Source organism: Carassius carassius, chromosome 8 (genome assembly GCF_963082965.1).
Source record: "Carassius carassius chromosome 8, fCarCar2.1, whole genome shotgun sequence".
Classification (NCBI taxonomy): domain Eukaryota; kingdom Metazoa; phylum Chordata; class Actinopteri; order Cypriniformes; family Cyprinidae; genus Carassius; species Carassius carassius.
The window spans coordinates 17,082,761-17,104,529 of NC_081762.1; the positions used below are offsets into that span (position 1 = coordinate 17,082,761).

The 21,769-nt window shown below is 38.0% G+C and overlaps 1 protein-coding gene across 1 annotated transcript in view; it reads right to left on the reverse strand.

Moving 5' to 3' along the window:
- The window catches only part of LOC132145431 (thrombospondin type-1 domain-containing protein 7A), a 117,341-nt gene that overhangs the window by 4,891 nt on the left and 90,681 nt on the right, over positions 1-21,769 (reverse strand). Inside the window, exons 9-25 of the mRNA XM_059556461.1 lie at positions 21,458-21,573; positions 20,409-20,541; positions 20,160-20,263; positions 19,071-19,265; positions 18,008-18,274; positions 15,286-15,465; positions 14,537-14,675; positions 14,284-14,437; positions 12,983-13,124; positions 12,294-12,409; positions 12,092-12,209; positions 9,339-9,484; positions 8,398-8,572; positions 6,476-6,649; positions 6,047-6,142; positions 4,147-4,229; positions 131-344 (exon numbers count right to left, since the gene is read on the reverse strand). Coding sequence (XP_059412444.1) covers positions 131-344; positions 4,147-4,229; positions 6,047-6,142; positions 6,476-6,649; positions 8,398-8,572; positions 9,339-9,484; positions 12,092-12,209; positions 12,294-12,409; positions 12,983-13,124; positions 14,284-14,437; positions 14,537-14,675; positions 15,286-15,465; positions 18,008-18,274; positions 19,071-19,265; positions 20,160-20,263; positions 20,409-20,541; positions 21,458-21,573 — 2,552 coding nt within the window. The remainder of the gene's footprint in view (positions 1-130; positions 345-4,146; positions 4,230-6,046; positions 6,143-6,475; positions 6,650-8,397; positions 8,573-9,338; positions 9,485-12,091; positions 12,210-12,293; positions 12,410-12,982; positions 13,125-14,283; positions 14,438-14,536; positions 14,676-15,285; positions 15,466-18,007; positions 18,275-19,070; positions 19,266-20,159; positions 20,264-20,408; positions 20,542-21,457; positions 21,574-21,769) is intronic.

Consider the following 21,769-nt stretch of genomic DNA (forward strand, 5'->3'; position numbering starts at 1 on the left):
AGCAAAAAGTCTTGTTATACACAAAAAGGGTTTAAGATGGTTAGCAGTAGTTAGTGTGAATAGATTAGTCCTGGTTCTTAATATAAATGCGTCTGCAACCACTCAGAGTTATATTAAGTCATAAACTCACCGGGTCCGAAGGGCTGGAGGAACCAGGTGCGTCCAGAGCGGCCTGGCAGGTTGGCGGTGGGCTGAGTGGGGTTGAGGGCTCGGATCGTCTTCACGTCAGCCTTACTGTCTCCTGCGGTGGGGATCTCAAGCACCGGTATGACCGTGCACTGGTCCAAAACTCCATCAGAAGTCATTACCTCAGTGTAACCCTCATCGCAGCCGCATACTCCAGCCTGCAGGGGGAGACATTGCACCAGTTACACACAGGAATCAGGTATGGTTTACGACAGACAAGCAGCATACAAATGTATTATTATTATTATTATTATTAAATAAATTTATATTTTTATTAACCAAGGATGGATTAAATGGTTACACTTTATTTTAAGGTGTTCTTGTGACAGTGTAATTATACATTGAATACTGAGTAATACTAATTAACTTATGGTTAGGGTCAGGGTTTGTTTTAGGGTTACTTGCATGTAATTATGCATAACTACTTGTTATTATAATAGTAAGTAAATGTAACGTGTAACAAGGACACCCTAAAATAAAGTGTTACCCATCAAATTGATCAAAAGTGATAGTAGAGACATGTATAATGGTACAAAAGATTTCCGTTTCAAATAAACGCTGTTGTTTTGAACTTTCTATATATCAAGGAATTTTTGTTTCCACAAAAATAATTTTAATAAAACATAGTGCTGTCAAATGATTAATCACGATTAATCGCATCCAAAATAAATGTTTTGTTATGTTGTTTACATAATATACAGGTCCTTCTCAAAACATTAGCATATTGTGATAAAGTTCATTATTTTCCATAATGTAATGATAAAAATTAAACTTTCATATATTTTAGATTCATTGCACACCAACTGAAATATTTCAGGTCTTTTATTGGTTAATACTGATGATTTTGGCATACAGCTCATGAAAACCCCAAATTCCTATCTCAAAAAATTAGCATATTTCATCCGACCAATAAAAGAACAAAAAAAGTCAACCTTCAAATAATTATGTTCAGTTATGCACTCAATACTTGGTCGGGAATCCTTTTGCAGAAATAACTTCTTCAATGCGGCGTGGCATGGAGGCAATCAGCCTGTGGCACTGCTGAGGTGTTATGGAGGCCCAGGATGCTTCGATAGCGGCCTTAAGCTCATCCAGAGTGTTGGGTCTTGCGTCTCTCAACTTTCTCTTCACAATATCCCACAGATTCTCTATGGGGTTCAGGTCAGGAGAGTTGGCAGGCCAATTGAGCACAGTAATACCATGGTCAGTAAACCATTAACCAGTGGTTTTGCCACTGTGAGCAGGTGCCAGGTCGTGCTGAAAAACGAAATGGACTGGACTTCAGGCATTTTGGCATTTCCTTCTCCCCAGTCTTCCCCCAGACTCTGGCACCTTGATTTCCGAATGACATGCAAAATTTGCTTTCATCCGAAAAAAGTACTTTGGACCACTGAGCAACAGTCCAGTGCCGCTGTTTCTGGTTCAAAAGTGGCTTGACCTGGGGAATGCAGCACCTGTAGCACATTTCCTGCAAACGCCTGTGCACAGTGGCTCTGGATGTTTCTACTCCAGACTCAGTCCACTGCTTCCGCAGGTCCCCCAAGGTCTGGAATCGGTCCTTCTCAACAATCTTCCTCAGGGTCCGGTCACCTCTTCTCGTTGTGCAGCATTCCACATTTTTTCCTTCCCACAGACTTCCCACTGAGGTGCCTTGATACAGCACTCTGGGAACAGCCTATTCGTTCAGAAATTTCTTTCTGTGTCTTACCCTCTTGCTTGAGGGTGTCAATGATGGCCTTCTGGTCGGCAGTCTTACCCATGATTGCGGTTTTGAGTAATGAACCAGGCTGGGAGTTTTTAAAAGCCTCAGGAATCTTTTGCAGGTGTTTAGAGTTAATTAGTTGATTCAGATGATTAATTTAATAGCTCGTTTAGAGAACCTTTTCATGAAATGCTAATTTTTTGAGATAGGAATTTTGGGTTTTCATGAGCTGTATGCCAAAATCATCAGTATTAAAACAATAAAAGACCTGAAATATTTCAGTTGGTGTGCAATGAATCTAAAATATATGAAAGTTTAATTTTTATCATTACATTATGGAAAATAATTAACTTTATCACAATAGGCTAATTTTTTGAGAAGGACCTGTATGTGTGTGTACTGTGTATGTTTATTATGTATATAAATAAACACACATTCATGTATATATTTAAAAAAAAGTTACTTTTATATTTTAAGTATATGTATATATATATATATTAGATAAAAAGTGTGTATTAGATAAAAAGCCATTTAAACAGACATTGATATTAATTAATTAATATTAACATTTACTTGATATTAGAGGCACAATATCATAACTTTATTTTTTTTTTATCAGGACTTATTTTTATCAAATACTTTTGTCTATTTGTCTATAAATTGTATTAAAACGCCTCAACATGTAATTACACTTGAAGCATGTGGTCATTTCTCGGACAGAATAAGCTGCAAAATAAGCTGATGCTGTCAGTTTAAAGTGTGGCTAGACAATCACTCATACCAGTTGTTAAAAACACAGACAGCTTTCTATTTGCGGCATTCCCTCAGCCTCTAAACAGCTGCTAATTGAATTCACTTTCTGTCTCCGGTGACCATCGTTTGGCTTTCTCTCTACCAGTGTCACGTTGTTGTTCCTTCTTTCTGCTAACAGCTCTGTTAGATGCTAAAAATATTTCTGAAGCATCTAGCAGTGATTTCAAAGATACTTCTCGTGTTAGTTGTGCTATTTTAGTGCTTGCTTTGTTCTGAAAAATGTCAAGATCATGTGTATCCTGAAGGCTACGAGAGCATGTTCGTGCGTGGGTGTTGATAAGATGCATCCCAGCACGTGTTCTTCCACTGACGAGACATTTGGATCTCCACGAGCATCATCGTGCTGCAGACCGAGTGCTTGTGTGCAAACATATGTGGAGAAACCCCCAGGTTCCTGCCGTCTGCAGGGAGTCTCTTATTCCCACTGCAATCTTGAGAGGATAATCAACCCACACGCAAACACAACCCTTGTCAGATCTATGCGATCACGGGAAAACCAGAATGCACTGGGACATTTGCATCTATAAAGATGTGCACAGAAGAGAAGGTCTGGATGTAGCAGTAGAAACTGATATGAATACTGTCGGTTTCTTCCCACAGTAGAGGGATTCAATACACAGTGGGAGACCCGATTCAGACACGCTCACAATTTTCATTTGCATATAACATTCAGTTCATTTGCAATGGGGGAAATCTCACGCTGGAGGACAAATGTGGCAGCTTACAATGAATGTTTACATTTCACGTAGGATTATTTTCGAACGAACAACATGCACATAAAGAGGGGAGAGTGTGGCTAAACTGTTTCCAGGTAATTTTAAATACGTTTTGGCATGTGATCATATACAGTAAGCCAGAAAAAAACTGACACATCTTACCACATTCAAACCATACGTCTATATACACACTGATCATTTATTTAAAAGATTTTACAAATCAAAGGCATATGCAAGCGTAAACGCATTCAAACACACCAACCACTCCAAAACAGTGCTGCCATCCAGAATAATATAAAGCTCTCAACTGATAGTGACTTATTCTCCCTAAGGTGTTTTATTTGGCCTGTACTGATCTCTACAGCACCAGCAGTGTTACTGCTTTTAATATCCTCTGACATTGGTCACGGAGCTTGATAAAGTCCACGCACTGTTATTTTTTATCAGAAAAAGACTGAACAGTAAAGTGGCTTTAATAGTTTCCATCTAAGCTTATTAAGATGGTATCTGTTGATAAGCAGATATCAAATCTTGCTATTATAGCCGGTGCATCTTGGTTCTCATGTCATAGCATTTCTCATTATACATTCCAGGACTATCTCCCTCTCCTCTGGAGGAAGTCTAATCCTGTTGTATTGAATATCCATGCAACCCTGTTTACAGTCTGCCTGCATCCCTGCATCCTTAACATTAGCAGAAGTCCGCACATAAACATGCACACATACTAACCTCAGTGCAGTAGGAGCGGGGTTTGTCGCAGGCTGGGTCACATGATCTGTCAGACACCGGCTCGCTTGTCAACGGGCATCCACCTGCAGGCAAAGAGTTCAAAGTTTTCTATAAACATTGTTTAATGACATTGTCACACTCACAACACACAAACACATGCCCATTTTCAGTTACGGCATTGTCCTGGAGGCAGGAGGCATCAAAGACTCTGCATTCTGTTGCTCTCCCACATGCATCCTCTTCTTCTCTCTCGTTGGTAATGCTTAACAGTGCCAGACATGGTTTACTCTAATTTAATTCATGCTTAAAACCTCTCAAGTTATGATATTACTGATGTGTTAACTGATATGCATGAGGCAGTAATTAAAACTCAACTAGACTTGTACATTTTCTGGGAAAAAAAAATGGACAACCTTCCTAGTATTTGACAAAGCAAAGGTTTTCATAATTTTTGTTATGCCATGGACTCCTTAAACATGATGATCCCTTTCTGAAAAAAAAAACCCTGCTCCTAGAACATGTTATCTAATTTACAGTGTGAAAAATCTAAATAAAATAAATTAAAAACAATCCTCTACTTGGGTCGCCTATGTGTACAATCTCAGCATCCTTTCGCTCACTTTCCATCTTCCTCTCTACAAATCGCAGCCTGTGGGAATCCACTGGATCTATAAAAGCACTGAAATGGGCAGCCGGCAGCCAGTGCAGGGGTGTTATTTTCTCTAAGCTGGGATGAATCAATACATCCAATCAACAATGAGAGCAGTGAAATAGAACTGCTCCCTAAAGCCGGAACCACCCTTGACTGCCGCTGCCAGATACCACGACAATTATTAAGGCCACAACCAGCACTAGATGTGTCATTTGTGTCCAGTTTAAATCAGAAAGCTGCTTACTGGGTGACACTTGGAAAATTGGAAATGCGTTTTCTCTTTGTATGTTTTGATGTAAAAATCCATCATTAGCAATAAGGTAAAGCTATCGCCGTGTTAAAAGATCTCTTCTTGATAGGTGCACTATAAACTGTAAGCATTTGCAGAAACATGTTTACCAATTAGCAGCCTGCATGAATATTCATACTTCTGCACACCTTAATAGAACTCATGAATATGCATAAACAGGGACCTGGTTGCTGTAGAGGTTTTGATTACAGCCTTAGAAGTTCTGCTGCCCTGTTCTGCCAATCACAAGTGACCAGACTCATGTGTGCCATCTGGAACGAGGTCACTTTGGGCAGCTCGACATAGAGGACAAATAAATATTTGAAAATCACAGGGATGATTCCAAGTCGCATTCATATGGCATACAAAGCTCAATGAAATCTCATATTGCAATGCATTTACGATGTTCTTCAGTGGAGTGTGAGGGGCATACTTAGCTTCCCGTGCATTTCCACGCCTGCACCAAAACAAGGAGAGACGTAGAAGTACACACACAGATACATTAACGTGGGAGGACAGCTGGAAAAATGGTGAATGGGATTAAATGTGGGTTTCACATTGTCATGGATTAAAAGCTTATTTCCATAAAGTATATACACATGTATAATAGGAGACAGTGAACACTTCAGCCTTTTCTGACAGTAAATGACAGCATAGGACATCAGCTTTATCTCAAACCACAGTCTGTCATCAAACGCTCTCTGAGGAGAGAGTATTGACGCTTCTATCATTGTGATGGTTTCATTTTTTCTCTGAATATCGAAAACAGATACAGCGTGGCTTATCTCTGCTTCTACAATTTGTGCACCTGGGGATGCACCATTATTTTCTGAACTCTATACACACTATAAATGAGGTTAAAAATATATATATAATCCAAATATTGATTTATAAAACTCAAAATATGTTATTTTATTCTATGTTTTATTTTATTTCTTTTAATATCATTTCAAACACACCTGTGACATTCAGTCCATCAGAGCGCTGGCACCAGACTTGTCGAGACGAGCCTTTCCATGGACTGGTCATCCATTTGTACTCATAACACTGGCCCTCTTAAACACATAAAACAGTATTAACAATGATACATTAAAAAATCATAATAATATAAACTATAATTTGTAAAACATTATGTGGGCTTAAAAAGTATCTACAATAAAAAATAAAATTGTAGGGAAAAAAAATTCACTCAGAAATTTGCAAAAAATGACACAAATCATTACAAAGAATTGATAAGTAACAGAATTAAACTTGACATTTTTGAAGATGAAATAGTATTTCAGTACTCAAGAATACTCCAGTAATGTTATTTTATTTACAATTTTGTAAACTAATTTTTTACAGGGAGACTGTATTGTTTTCCCTAAATGCATTGGTTTTTGGCTCACCTGTACATGGCCTGGGTTCCCATTCCTGTTCTGGACACTGAAGAAGGTTCTCAGGTTCCTGGGCTAGAACAGCACGAGAACGCACCTGCACTGAACCGAATCCCAGATCGTCCCCGCTGATACAGCTCAGCTGACACGGGCTCCACACTGTCCATTCTGTCAGGTAACACTCACCTGACAAATACATAAACACTTCTATTAGAAAACTCATAGCTGATTGATATTAGCATTTGCAAAAGTAGTTTGAAAATGCTATTTATTGATTTAATTACTTTTTGTCATTCTGCTAACAGCAAAATTTTAATGTCAACTTTTTATTATTATTTTGATTATTGATGTAATATACGTCACAGCTATGAACATGAATTTTGCTGAAAACTGGTGCTGAGAGTTCTACAGTGTAACTGGTAGCTGAAGGCATGATCCAGTTCACCAAAATGTTTAATAAACAAATAAACGTTGCAAGTGACAATGTTTCAACGCTGCAGAAGTCCTTCGAGATTTATGAAGAGCTCCAGGCACATATTCTGTGGGGGCCTAGTGATTCATTTAATCTAAAACCCCAAATAATTCAAAGGTTTTTCCATTTTCAACCTACAGGGTCCAACAATAACAAATTCCACTTGCAGACTTTCTTTTTCTTTGTCAAGGATATTAAGACATTTTTGTGTGTGTGATCTCAGGGTGTTTTTTCAACTGAAGTAGGTCAGTCTGTCCTGCTGTAATAGTAGTCCTAATTTGTGAATATTTCCCAGAGTATTAATTATTCATAGAGTTGCCATTTCATAAAGCCCTAATCCTATGATTGTGATTATCAGAGCACGTGCGCAGCAGAACGCCAGAGGCAGATGTGACACCTGAGTTCACGGAGTACACTCGAGTCTGTTTGTGAATAGATGATGAAGTTACACAACACTGGGATGAATATTCAAATACACAAAGGGTGCATCATCATCATTTAAGAAACATTTGTGTGAAAAAAGAGATCAGAACAGAAAAAAGAAAAAAAAGAAACGGGCAGACAGAGGGAGCACAGCAGTAGGTCACAGCTGGAGGTTTATAGAACGGGGTGAGATGGGATGTGTGCCAGTGAGCTACACTTCAAGAAAGAAGAATGAATGATGGGGTCAAAGGTCAGAGCAAGTGAAGAACTGTGCAACTTTATGTATAAAAAAAACAAACAAAAAAAAAACCCTTCACACCAACGCTGTAGGCAAAGCATCATGTAACTCCCATTACCACAACACAAATCTGCACTGACATGTGCTGGTGTGTAATTACTGTCACTGTCCCCTAATAAAACCTCAATCACGGCCCACTACTACTGCCACAAAGGACATGTCAAAATGTTGTCTTACTGTCTGTCACTCACTGAAATAAAAAGCTTTCAAAACCTTGTCTGAAAAAAAAGAAATTGTATATATATATATTTGTTTTCATCCATTTCCTGTGAAATTACAGTACTATAAAGGACAACAAGCCATTTAGTGTAATTCTCCAGCATGTATGAGGTAATACAGCAAGGTATATGAGGGTGTTGGATTATAGTGGTGTGATATCCCAGTGAATATTTCACACAGTGTCTCTTAAAAGCTGCCTTGTAAATGTGCCAGAGTAGGTCTGACCAATTTAAAGGTGAGCTGCTAGACCGAGGAACACAAGATTGTGATTTTTCTCTAAAGCAACCAAACTTGATCCTGGAGGGCCTGTGTGTGTCCTGCAGAGTTTAGCCCTGACTTGTCTCAACACACCTACCTGGAAGTTTCAAGTGTACCTAGTAAGATATTGATTGGCTGCTTCAGGTGTGTTTCATTAGGGTTGGAGCTAAACTCTGCAATATCTTTAACAGTTGCTGAAACCAAGGTTTATATTCGTGTATTGGATTTACAACATGTCGTCACAGTTCTGGCATTAGCTGTTACCTGGACAGGGCACTGTACAGGACTCTTGCAGGATCATCTGTTTGTCCCCATCCACTGTCTGCTCCAGGTCTCCACACAGTTCCTCATCCACCATACTGCCCGGATCCTTCCCAGAGCCATCAGACACAAAGCAGGACATGTTCCTAAAGCGCAGGCCTTCTCCACAACGTGCGCCCTGAGGAAACAGTGAGTTTTGCCATTAATGACTACAATTGGACACCAGATGTGGTAAAAAATAAATTATAAATAAATAAAAAAATTGTACTCCTAGTGGAGATTGAGGATGAACTCTACACAGCTTCTTTGGAGCTCTAGACCTCGAAAGAGCAAAACTTCTCACGGTGATACAAAATGAGTCAGGAAGAAATCCCAGCATTGTTTCGCCGTCCTCATGTTCCGCACTGTCAGCTACCGGCATTATTTTTTCATAGCTGCTGAAAATCTCTAAACACATGAGGCACAAGTGAAGCAATGCTGCTGGAGACTGCTGAGGGCTGTCAGAAGACACTTTAGAGACAGGCAGCCGAGAACAAAGGCCAGAGTCAATATTCTCTCACAGCCTGAGGTATGAGGGGGGAAGGAGAAAGACAGAGACGGCAAGAAAGGAGAGAAGAGAGAGGCTGTGTCTTCTGTCTGCTGTCTTTAATTAAACCCCCTGTTGGGTCCTGACTAAAACCAGACTGATGACAGGAGGAAGACGACAGCACAAACGCTGCGGAAAGGCCAAAGGACTGGGGAGTATTCTAAATATACCTAAACACTGCTGTAGATGAAATTAAGTGATGGTGGTTTACTATTGCAAAGTGTGCCTCAAGTAACATCATGCCTGATATGTTTGAAGATATTATTTATAAAAATAAAAAAACAGCATCCATGAAGCACATCTTAAAATGTAGAATTCAGCTTATTGTGAATATTGAGTGATTCCTCAGCAAACTCACTTCAGATTTGCATGGAGACCAGGCGCTGTACCTCCAGCTGTAGCAGGGTTTAACAGGACAGGGCTTCCACTGTTCCAGCTGTGGGGAACAGGGCCGGCCATCTCCCTGAGAGGTCTGGATCACAGTTCTCCTTCTCCAGAGCTTCCCTACAAAAAACATCGAAAGAAAAACAGATGTGTTTCATGATGCTGCACTGTATTGTTGTTCACATTTTAAAACCCTTAGTATTCGAGGTATGCTGTGGTCACAAAATAACATTTTCTATTAGACATGACTAATGCTATTTTAAATTCACTCACATACTGGAAGCACAACTCCCTGGTTTTTCTCATGCTGGCTTTAAGATGATGCTTTAACATCAAGCAAAGTGACTCCTCGAATGAAATAAAGACTTTTACAGTAAGTGAATCATCTCATGTTACACACACACTAATCTCAGGTAACTCAATCCCCCTCCAATGGAAAGCCAAAAACAATACGTGACCTGAAAGTCTTTCTTTCTGTGTAGTAATGTTCCACCCATCTGTGAATAACTTAATCTGCCAGGCATTTTTCAAGCCTAATTCCAGGCCCTGAAACCTCTCTGAATATTCATCTCCCCCCATCTTGATTTTCTTAAATCGATTCTGCGGGGCTAAGGAGAGGGATGGAGAGAAATGGAGTGTAGGCTCTTTCAGGCAGAATGCACCCTGCTGTTTAAGAGTGGCGCCCAGGGAATGCTAGGAATAAAACTCTGCACCCTTCTCCCATAAGAACGATTATTTTGCAGGGCAAGAACTAAATAACAAAACTTTCATAAAACTTCAGAACGCATGTGACTAAAGTTATACAAAGCAAGTATTTAAAGGTATTGATGTATACTCCTAAAAACAGTAAAATACCACTGCTAAATCTAAAAATAATGGCCACTCATTTGGCCATGAATGATCCCATGTTCAGCTTTCTTCGTGGATATGGATATTCGTGGTTCAATAAGAAGGCTGCATTTATTTGATCAAAAATACAGGAAAAACTGTAATATTGTAAGATATTTTTACAGTTTAAAAACGTCGTTTCTGTTTTAATATATATTCCTGTGATGGCAAAGCTGAATTCTCAGCAGCCTTTACTGCAGTCTTCGGTGTCACATTATCTTCAGGAATCATTCTAAAGTGCTGATTTGGTGCTTAAGAAGTAATTATCAGTGCTATTTGAGCACATTTAGTGTTAGTTAAACTGGATGTCAGGTGGTTTCTGAATACCACGCAGGTTTTGGCACTGAATTACTACAGCAAAAGTAATTCCAAAAGGTCATCAGGCCTAGCAGAAGCGATTCTGTGTTGTGGTCTGTTACTAACTTCTTTGCAGTTAGTTTTATCATGAAAAGGGTCAGATGTACACAACTTTGCAGGGTACGGCTAGGCATTTCGTAATGTTAAACATGAACATAGCCCAGTCCTTGGCTGACATGTTGCCCAGAAGCTAGTTGTAGCAGATGCAATTCATCTTCACCGCAGTCTGCTGTGATGGACCATCCCTTCGGAGAATCCTCTGTGAAGCTCCATGCTTTCCAGCAGCCACAAACCAAATCAGCTCCCAGTGCCCTGCATCCTCTTTTTATATGCTGGTTTCAGTTGGGAAAACTGTACTACATACACAAGTGCTTGTGTGCCTTTGTGAGTTTTAGCTGTAGCGATTGCTCATTCTCTCGGTTCTCTTTCGCTCTTTCTTTTTATTTCTTCCTGTCTCTTCTGGTGGCCAAGGCACCAGGTTTAGGGCAAACAGCATAACCAGTGTGCCTCAGGATAGCCAATGCTGGACATTTAGCACATGGCTCCAATCACAACTGGGTCTTCATTAGCTTTGCATAACTGCATAATATATGAAATATTAATATTTAATAAATACTGTACAATAATCCTCATATTACAAAAAAACAACAACGACAAAAAAATATAATAACTATTCATATATTTCTACCAAATCAAAGTCACTTTGTGTGAATAATTATATGGACAAATAATTAAAAAAAGACAAGTAATGTGCAGAAAAATGAAGTGAGAAAAACATACAAAATACAGGATATGATATCATAGATATGACCCCCATGACTGTATCAAAGTCGGTCTCATTTAAGCTTTCACCACAAAACAAATAAATAAATAAATAAAATTATATTCATCAATTAATAACTCAAGGTATCTTGCCACCTGGGGACAGATTAAAGATGCCACGATGAACTAAACCAGCACAGGTTTCATGTAGCGGCAGGGTTTGCTCCAGCAGTCGCTGGCCATTGGCTCTCAAAGACCTTGTGTAGCGGAGTGGTCTCTTAGGCCCCGAGCACACAAACATAATGGATCCCTAATCAATCGTCAGAGCAGATGGAATTACACTCAACGACATCATTATCCTCCTCTCAAATGCTGCTTCTGGGCGTTAACACAATGGTTCTCAGACCATAAATTTTTGGTGGTTTTAGCAAATGCTTTAGTGATTCTAAAACAGCAGAGAGCTCAGTATAATCCCCTAAAACTTTTCATTTGAGGAACCAGTCATGTTAGTTAACATCAAAGACCAACGTTCTGGACCACAAGATCCAAGGACCCTCCTGAGGCTTTTGATTTTGTCTGAAACAGACCGACTGACTGCTGAGAGTGTGAATTAACCAAGCCATGCAAATTTAATAATGTCACAAAAACTGTGAAATTTTTGTGTGCTCTGGCATAAATCCAACTTCAGATCAAGGTCTTCCATAAAAAGTGTTGGCTTACCTGCAAGACCGCAGGTGTGAGAGCATTCAGACCAGGACGACCAATCAGACAGCTGGCAGTTGACAGGGCACTCGACCACACAGGAAGCATTCATCTGCCATTTTTTCTCAAGACCAAGCTAAAAGAAACAAAAATCAACTTAGTTAAGTGGATGTACAACAGAAGCATCACTTGTAAACTTGACTTCTGAACAGAAAAGTACCTCCTCGCAAAACTTGAGGTCCACAGACTTGCCATCACTGCGAACACAGTCAAGCATGCGAGTTTTGAATCCAACCCCACATACTGCTCGTTCACTCAGCTGACATGTGCTCCAGTCTGGATGGGAATTATAATAATAATAAAAAAAAATTGTAATTCAAATTTTCTTCTGACCAGTTATTCCAAATTAACCTTTTTCCTTTTATCATGGGAAATTCAACAAAAACTTTAATGAAAACCTTGAACTGAAAAATAAAATTAAAAATAACAGCACTTCACAAAAAAAAAAAATAATAATAATAAAAATTAGAAATGTTGCTTTGGCAACTTCATTTACTAGGTTTACTAAAATTACTAAAACTACTAACTAAAACTAAATATAGATTTTTGAAAAAAAATAAAATAAAATAATAATAATGACGGAATAAATAATGATAATAATTATTATTATTCAAATGAAAATGGAAATATAAAAATAAAAGCTAATAAATACTAATAGAATATTACTAAAAACATAATACTAAAATAACACCTAATATTAAAATACTATTTAACATTACATTTGTTTCATGTGTGAAATAGTGATAATAAATTATTCTTAGAGGGGAAAAATAAATAATGTTTTATTTATATTTTATTCTAATAATCTGCCAGCCAGCATGTTATAGTTAAGATTCAGTCAATATTTACCTGTAATATTATAGGAGTAATGGAAGCAGTTGGTGTTCAGGGTGCATGTTTCTTTCTCTGTAGTTGAAGGACACTGTTTCTCTTCACCAGGCTGACGTATAGGGCTGGCGGTCCTCTGCCTTGTACTATTCAAATTGCATGGCTTCAAAAAAACATAGCTTTCAATGAATAACAAATGAACAATCAAATGGACAAAAGAGAGGACATCTTGAAATATTCAGCATATGTGAAGCAGATTCATTTCGCTTTCACATTTTCCTTGTTATTTCAGACGTTGGCAGCTCTTTCTGAGGGAAATAATTCCTCTCTGATGTAATGTGTAAGAAGTTTTAAGCCTTCCCGCATTTTCATGGCAGGGATACTCTCAGTATCCATGGCAATTAGCTTGCAGTTTAGTGGCAGCGTGCCTGGAAATCACACTGAGACAGACGTGAGTAACCCTCCCCCTGAGAGGTTCCTCAATAATGCCTATACACACACTTATGCCACAGCAAGCGATTTCATGTGTGAACTCGCAACTCGCCCATCCTCGGTTTTCTTACTTTGCTGTGTATTTACTGACTGCCGGTGCATGGCTGACCAAAAATACTCGATTTGGTGCTGAGCGGTTCTGAACAACATGCGGTGTCTTAAACCTTCCTCTACAGGAGATGGAAAAATATGAGGAAGAGCTACCAGCCTGGTTAATCTGCATGCATTTAAATTTATCATATAAAGGCAGGGCTTTCAGGGGACCTTCGCACTGAAAAGTGTTGCATCAGACACACAAGGAGTTATGGTAGAGCTGATTATCCATCACAAAACTATAGTGGTAATTAAGATTGTGTGCTCTATTGAACATTATATGTGTTTTCTTATTTAAACCAGGAGTCATCTTAAATTATCACTAGAAAAGAATGGAGTGCCACAAGGATCTGTCATAGGTCCTCTGCTATTTTCAATATACATGTTACCCCTTGGTATTATTATTAGAAAATACAGAATTAGTTTCCACTGTTATGCTGATGATACTCAACTATATACCTCAACAAGACCAGATGAAACGTCTAAATTATCTAAGCTAAGAGTGCATAAAAAATGTAAAAGATTGGATGACAAATAATTTTCTTCTACTGAATTCGGATAAGACAGAGACATTTCTGCCATATGTACATCAATTTGACATAGTCACCACTGATGAGCTACTACTAAATGTATTGTAGAAACTTAATTTTCTGTAAAGCTGCTTTGCAATGATGTGTATTGTGAAAAGTGCTATACAAATAAACTTGAATGTGTTCCTTTTCAATGTTTCCTCTCACCAATGGGCATCGACTCCAAGGGCCCCAGTCAGTTAAAACACAGTCCCCAGGACAGGGCAACTTGCTCTCTCTGGCTCCAAGCGGCATCTCCTCTGGATCACAGAGATAGTCTTCTACAGGGTCTGAAGGTCCATCAACAGTGTTCTGCATGCACCTTCATGAAAAGAAACATCTATTAGGATTACCATGCACTTTCTTTCTAAAAAGCTGTGTTAAATAGTGTTGCTAATGTAGTTGTTTGAGACAGTCATACCTGACTTTCCTTGTCTGTACACCTTCCCCGCAGTTCTCCTTCAGATCAACATTACTGACCTTCCAGACGCTCCATGGCTCAGCCACCCAGACATACTGACTGCAGTCGCTCAGACATGGTACCACTTCATACACCTGAGAAACACCACAGAGGTTTCACCGACATAATATTTACTGTATGAGCCAAGCCAATCAGGTTAATAATGCGTCCTGTCCCTTTGAAGATCACTACTATGTCCTTGGACCTTAAATCATACAGTATATTCATCAAGAACTTGAATTAATAATTGATCAAAAAATTATGAATTAGCATAAAAAAAGTTATAATTCCAAAATAATTGGTTAATCATGCGCACCATCATCAATCATTTAAAACCTTAGACTTTTACCTGAGCCTGTTGCAGAATTCCCGCCATGATGAGAGAGAGAGAGAGAGAGAGAGAGAGAAAGAGAAAGAGAGAGAAGTTGTTATATGCCATTTATTAGTCACTTCCAAAACCTCAGAAGATCGTATGAAGCTGTGTAAATTCACACAATTTTATCCTAGCAATCTTTAATGCTCTAAAGCTACGATGCACGAACAATATCGCATGAATATATATACATATTAGTAAACCACATTGCTGTGCATTAAAGAAACATATTATTCCGTTTAGTCCTTTGATCAAAAATGTACAGCAGCCCAGTAATTAATAATTAAAACAAGACAAGCACATATTCATTAAAATAATATAACAGGCTCCCTGTATACCTGATTGACATGGTCCAGTTTGGGGCAGGGTCTGCCACCGTTATAAGGTTTCTCCCGAAGCCACTTGGACCGTACTTTGACCCCACTGCCACAGGACTTACTGCAACGGGACCAGTTGGACCACTCGCTGAGCTTACAGTCAGATGGACATGGGATGATACATGCTTCCTCTATGTAACCTACAAGAGATAAGAGAGAGATGAATGAAACTTAGTGTTTCTATTATAGTAAATCAAACCAACAAGATACAGTTATGATGCTGGTTAATGGAGTTAGTCTAATAAATTGTGACAGACGAAACAGCATGTTAAAGCAGTGTAAAGGTCAAGGTTGTGGCATTTGAACTGATATGGTCTGCTGAACTTTCATTTTACATCACAACTTGCAAAGGTCATGGTATTTTTTCTGGAATGGGAAAATTGCGTGAGACAGCTCAAGTCCTGAACATTTCCGAGGATTATTCCAACAGCAGGTTTTAAGAATTCCATGATAGTGCTCCATAATATGCTGCTCCTTCAAACCTACAAGCACAGCAATATCAGATTTAAAATGGATGACTGATGTAAAAAAATAGAAAATAAAACAAAAAGCTGAGCAAACATAATGGAAGGTTGCTGTTGAAAAAGTAGATGGGATCCCACATGATCAAGAAACAGGAACATAAATTATATATTACATGTATATTACATTAAAACATTATATTATATCATATCATATATTATATTATATAATTATTTGCTCAAAGTGTTCAAAAACTATTGAAATATATTACTGTGGTAAACAGTTTAATAGATATTACAAAAACTAGCAATCAATGTGATTCAAATCTTGAACTGTGCCATGACATAAAATGGTAATTGCAGTATTTTATCTCACAATTGTGCTTTCATTTCTCACAGTTTTTAAGTTATACTGTATCTCAATTGTGTTTAGTAAAAGTTAATAATGCAAAATGCTATCTCAGATTTTCAAGAAAAATTGTGAGATGTTAACTCTAAATTGTGTGATATTAACACACAATTGTGATGCAAAATGATGTATTGAACTTACTATTCTGAGAAACTCCAAACTGTGAGATAAAATAATAATAAAGTGATTGTGATAAAGTGATAAAATGATAAAGTCGGATTTGTTAAATAAAAAGACAAAATTATTTGTTTTTTTTTCATTCTGTGTCAGACATGGACCTCCACATTAGTTGCTCCAGAGGAGGGAAAAATTGAATTCTAGATAATTTGTAATTCTAAATTTTTAAATTCAAATTAAGAAAAAAAAAAACACAAAATTTAAATTAAATGTAAATCTTATTTAAATTAAATTACCTTACCAAAATTATAGCTTCACTAAATAAATAAAGTTAAATTATTAACCATATTTTATTAAACCCCTTACTCAATCAAAACGCATTCAGTTTTGTCTTACATAGCCTGCTAAACTGGATAACACAAGATCATTCCAAAAAAAAAAAAAAAAATTAAGGATATCTGTATATACTTTTGAACCAAAATCCCTATCACAGAAACTTCTCATAGTTGGATTAAAGACACTCAACACCTCTTACAGATTGCCTTGGGCAACATGTCAGTCTGACAGCCTCACAAAATGGCAACTACGCTTCAAATCATGAGGGGTATGGGGTCTGATTGGAGTGAGGGATGTCTCAGAGGAAGCAGGAAGAGAACGAGAGGAGGCAGAGAGAGAGAATCACCCTGCCTCTGTCAGCACATCTTCACTCTAGAGATGCCGAGTCTTTGAACCAGTCGAAGACCTCCTACGCTGAGAGCGTACAATCCATACTAGAGGATTGTGACTCATAAAGAGAGAGGTCTTAACGTCACAGAGCTCCTGCATTGGCCACGGGATTCCACATGCTTTCATCTAATGCTGTAGTTTGCCACAGTCTAATCTCAGGCTCAGAGGAACGGATTGCCAACTGCTCGTTCCTGAGCTCCTTGCATGAACAAACACTGAACAATTGTCTTTTATTAACTAACATTAACACAGATTAATAAATGTATTGGTCCATGTTTGTTTGTATACAGCTCGCAAGGTTTATGTGCATAGTCCAAGTCTTCTTCTCCATTTTTAGTGCATCTCTGTGGCAGAATTACAGCACCACATACTGGTCTGGCATGTATACTACACCGTTTTGTGTCTGTTTTGTGTGGACACAGATATTTATTGAGACAAGGGGGGGAAAAAAGATTGGATAGCAAAAGCTCTGGCTTCGTGTGGACGTAGCCTCAATTTTTATTTAAGAAAACAATATTAAATTAAGAAGAAGAAAATGACATAAATAAGACAAAAATAGAATATTTGCACTCATATGCATTCTTATTTTTGTAAAAATAAATTATTTTTAAGAGGTATGAAATTATTATTTTGCACAATTTTTAGCATCAATAAAACAATATTAAAAGTAATATTTTTGTTGCATTATTTGGTGTAAAAAAAAAGTTGAGCAAAATGAATGAACATACGAAAATACTGCCTAAATTTACAAGATGATATTTTTGTAAAAAAAAAAAAAAAAAAAAACACAAAAAAAGCAGACAAATAAATAAATAAAACAAAAATTCTTAATATACTACAACGTATATCAATGATATCCCAATCAATGACGTGAGAGGGACAAACTGTTTGTGTGACCAATAGCAGATGGGGTAGTAAATGAATCATTATTTTTACAAGGGTTGATACACATCGACTTTTTTCACCCACCGTGACTGTTGCAGCGTGACGTCTCCACGAGGCGGTTTTCCTGGTCATAGCACACCATGGCTTGAAACCGGTAACCCTGGCCACACTCCTTGATATCACCTTGAACTTTCATACCCAAAAGGCCCTCTACTCGCCCACCCTCAGGCAGGATGCAGTCGGACCAGTTCCCCACGGGCTGGGCATTGTACTTGTTGCAGGGGCAGTACTGGGTTTCACTCAGAGGATACATCTGTGTGTTTTTACATTGTTCTCTCTTTTTGCTTTTACCTGTGCCAGAAAAATCACACAAACATACAGCAGAAGAGATATGAAAGCAGATAGAAATCAGGGATATAAATATTTTGTAACAATACAATACGGAATGTACCGCTAACAGAATGATCCTGTGATAGTATCTAACTCCTGTGGTCAGAACACACTGATCTGGTAATCGTGAGTAAGTAGACTTATCCAAATTGAAAGACCTATTGCACTAATCTTATGTAATCCTTTTGTAAAGTTACTTGAATTACAGCAGGTCTTCCAAAGGGCGAACAGGTCTTTGGCACACACATTGTATTTTGTTAACCTCTAAATAACCAACTAAGCTTCTCATGCTAAAAGTTAAACCACATTTCTGGCTCAGCTGAGGTACAGGTATACACATCTAACAAAAAAATAAATAAAATAACATTTTGCAACACAGAGGCTTTTCCTTTGTACATACACATAACAAATCTGCTGAGAAAATTCATCAAAATATTCAAAATTCACAATAATTTTTAAGCAATTACAGGACTTATTCTGCATGTAGTTCTGTGACAGACGCATTTCTTCTATGCTTTAATTTTTTCTGTTTTCACAGAAAATGTATTAAAAATTATGCATGTATAAATGCATGTATAAAATACAATAAAATGTATTTATAAGTATATCATATATTTACAATGATGTAAATTATGATAATGCATCTGAAGGAATCATAAAGCAAATGGAAAGCATCAAAGATGTAGGTGAGAAGAGCCTTTTTGTTGACTTGGCATCAGGAAGCCTTGAGAATTAGACTTGCTGATCTAGCACTTACCAACAAGAGTCCTTTTCCTAGTTCGGACACCCACACAATCAGCAGCGCAGGATGAGAATTTGGACCAGGTGGTCAGCTGGCAGTCATCCTGGCATGGAAGCTGGCAGGACTGAGTGAGTTGAGGCATAGGACCAGCAAACTTAAGACAGGCCGCGATGTCTGCAGGCCCTCCATCCAACTTTTTACACGATACGGCTGAGGGAAAAAAGAAGAAAGAGATCATAAACCTACTGTACCTACCAGAAAAAGAAAACAAAACTAAAAAGGGAGAACATTTCTCTCAGTTAACTATCAGTCCACTCTCACCTATAAAGCCACACACAGTGAATAAAGATAAGCATCTTGTGATGGATTACACGAGAGGGTGGTTAAATGCCTATTGACTTGAGTAGCCGGACGGCTCCAGATTTCTATCATTGAATGAGGGTGAAAGCTATTGTATTGGATTTCTTTTTCAGACATGCCAGTGTATTGAGAGATCCTATTACAGGTAATGCTTTTTAATGCGAGCAGTGCTGAGAAGTTGATATATAAAGAAGCTTTTTGCAGTACTATGTGATCTTTCACTGCTCAAACCATCCATTTTTAGAAGCAAGATACCGCATTTCTCTTTTAATACCATTTAAAATGTTAACCCTAGTAAAAGGTTCCCAAATAAAATGCATTTATGTTAGTGAAGCCTTCCATATGCGATAAATGCATCACTGTCAGTGATATAGGATCAAAAAGGACTGTCTCCAGGCGTATATAACACAAGACTCTCATCTTTCGTTTTCAGATACTTTATGTTTTTCAATCACACCACATTAATGGTCTGAATCTGAACCCTGAAAGGGTTTACTGGTAAGAGTCAGAGCAAAGGATATCGCTTGTGACTGCTTCAGACAGCTTTCCGAATCTCTGAAAGAATATTTCGTTGAAATGCAGAATCGTTTACACAGCCCTTTGATGGTAACACTCAGCCACAGATCGAATTACTGTCAATCTCATGCGTTTACCCCATGTTTAACAGTCTCCCCAGATTCAGTGTGAAGCACTGCAACAAGCAGCTACTAAGTTTTATTGACATTGACGAGTGTTTTTCTGTACCTCTAGCCTGTAGTCCTGGTCCACAGGTCTCTTGTGCTCCAGGACTGTCCTGACGAATGGTCCAGGGCACCAACTGACACCGGCGCCACTTGTGGGTTTTCCACCTATAGCGAAAATAGGAAATTGATATATATCTATATGTAAAACTTAAAACTCCCCTCTCTCTCACGCTCTCTATCAATATCATTTTAGTCCAGGAATTTCATAACATTTCTGCACTATAATTGCAAACAGAGGTATTATGTTCACCTGTAGCCTGGACAAACAGATGAGGCATCACATTCCTTCTCCTGGAAGAGCACTTCTGGACAGTCTTGGCCCCCGTTAGCTGGAAGCTGAATGATGATGCGTTTCCTTGATTGCTTCTTTTTGATGACACCACCTGGATATACACAAGATAATATGAAACTGCCATGAATAAATATAGAACATCTAACAAAAACGCCATTTCTAATCAGTACATAAATCTCTGTCTGTGTTGCATTTAACTATGTTTTGTTATCCAACCTTAGCTCTTTATAGTTCTGAAAATCCCAGTACATCCCAACTACCATGAGCTTTATGGTTCAAAGACTTCCATTTTAAGTTAAATTGAAGATTGAAATGATGATAATGAGGTCAATATTCTCAGCTTTTGATTTTTGGTCAACTATGTTCAGTGATTCATACTCTGACTGAAGTTCTCCACTGGTTGAAGGCTGCATCTATAAATATGTGCACATTATTATTCATTCTTTTCATACTGTTTTCTCACTGTTCTTTCACAAAGCTCAAACTTTGAGGGTAGTTCTCTTTGTAAATAATAATGACATACATAAAATATTTACTGTAAATGTAACAAGCACTACAAAAAAGCAAATTAATGAGGGAATTGAAAATCTACTCAGTGTTCAGTGAAGAAGAAACTGTTAAGCAGACGGTCTTTATAAAGCCAATATTTGATACAAAACACATTGGAGTGTGACATATACTCAAAAAAAAAAAAAAAGATTTTAATAAGAAATGCAAGGCTTGTTTGCTTCATATAACAATTGCCTCAGATATTGGCAGCTTCTTTTAATATTTGTTCTGGTTCCTACAGGCAGAGTTGCCAAGCAACACTTCCTCTTTCCAGTGTTGATAGCATGCGATTATGGGACCAAAGAGTTTCTAAACACTTCTTCTGACAGAATGCTGAAAGTTACCAATATTTCTTTATGTACTGATGTAAGTAAACTTCAGCCTTCGATAAAAACAATAATAATACTAGTTTTACAGTTTAGTCAAGCTTCATAAGTGTGTGCAAATAAGTACTGTACCTGTCTGGCAAGAGGAAGGGCAAGGTGTCCAATCACTGTAAGGAGTGACAATGCAGTCTCTCTTACAGGGCAGAAGACACGGTCTTACAGTCTCTGGACGCAGACTCTCTGGACACCTGCATAAACAAACAGACAAACAAACAAACAAACAGTAAAACAGGATGGACAGATGCTCAGATTTTCTTTGGAAGAAGCACATCTATGAAACATGTAAAATCATGCTAGAGAACAAGATGACAAGTTTGACACAAACTTGTAAAGTTCATGAAGCTTAAAGCTAAAGGGAAACAAACCAAATAAAAGACATTATGA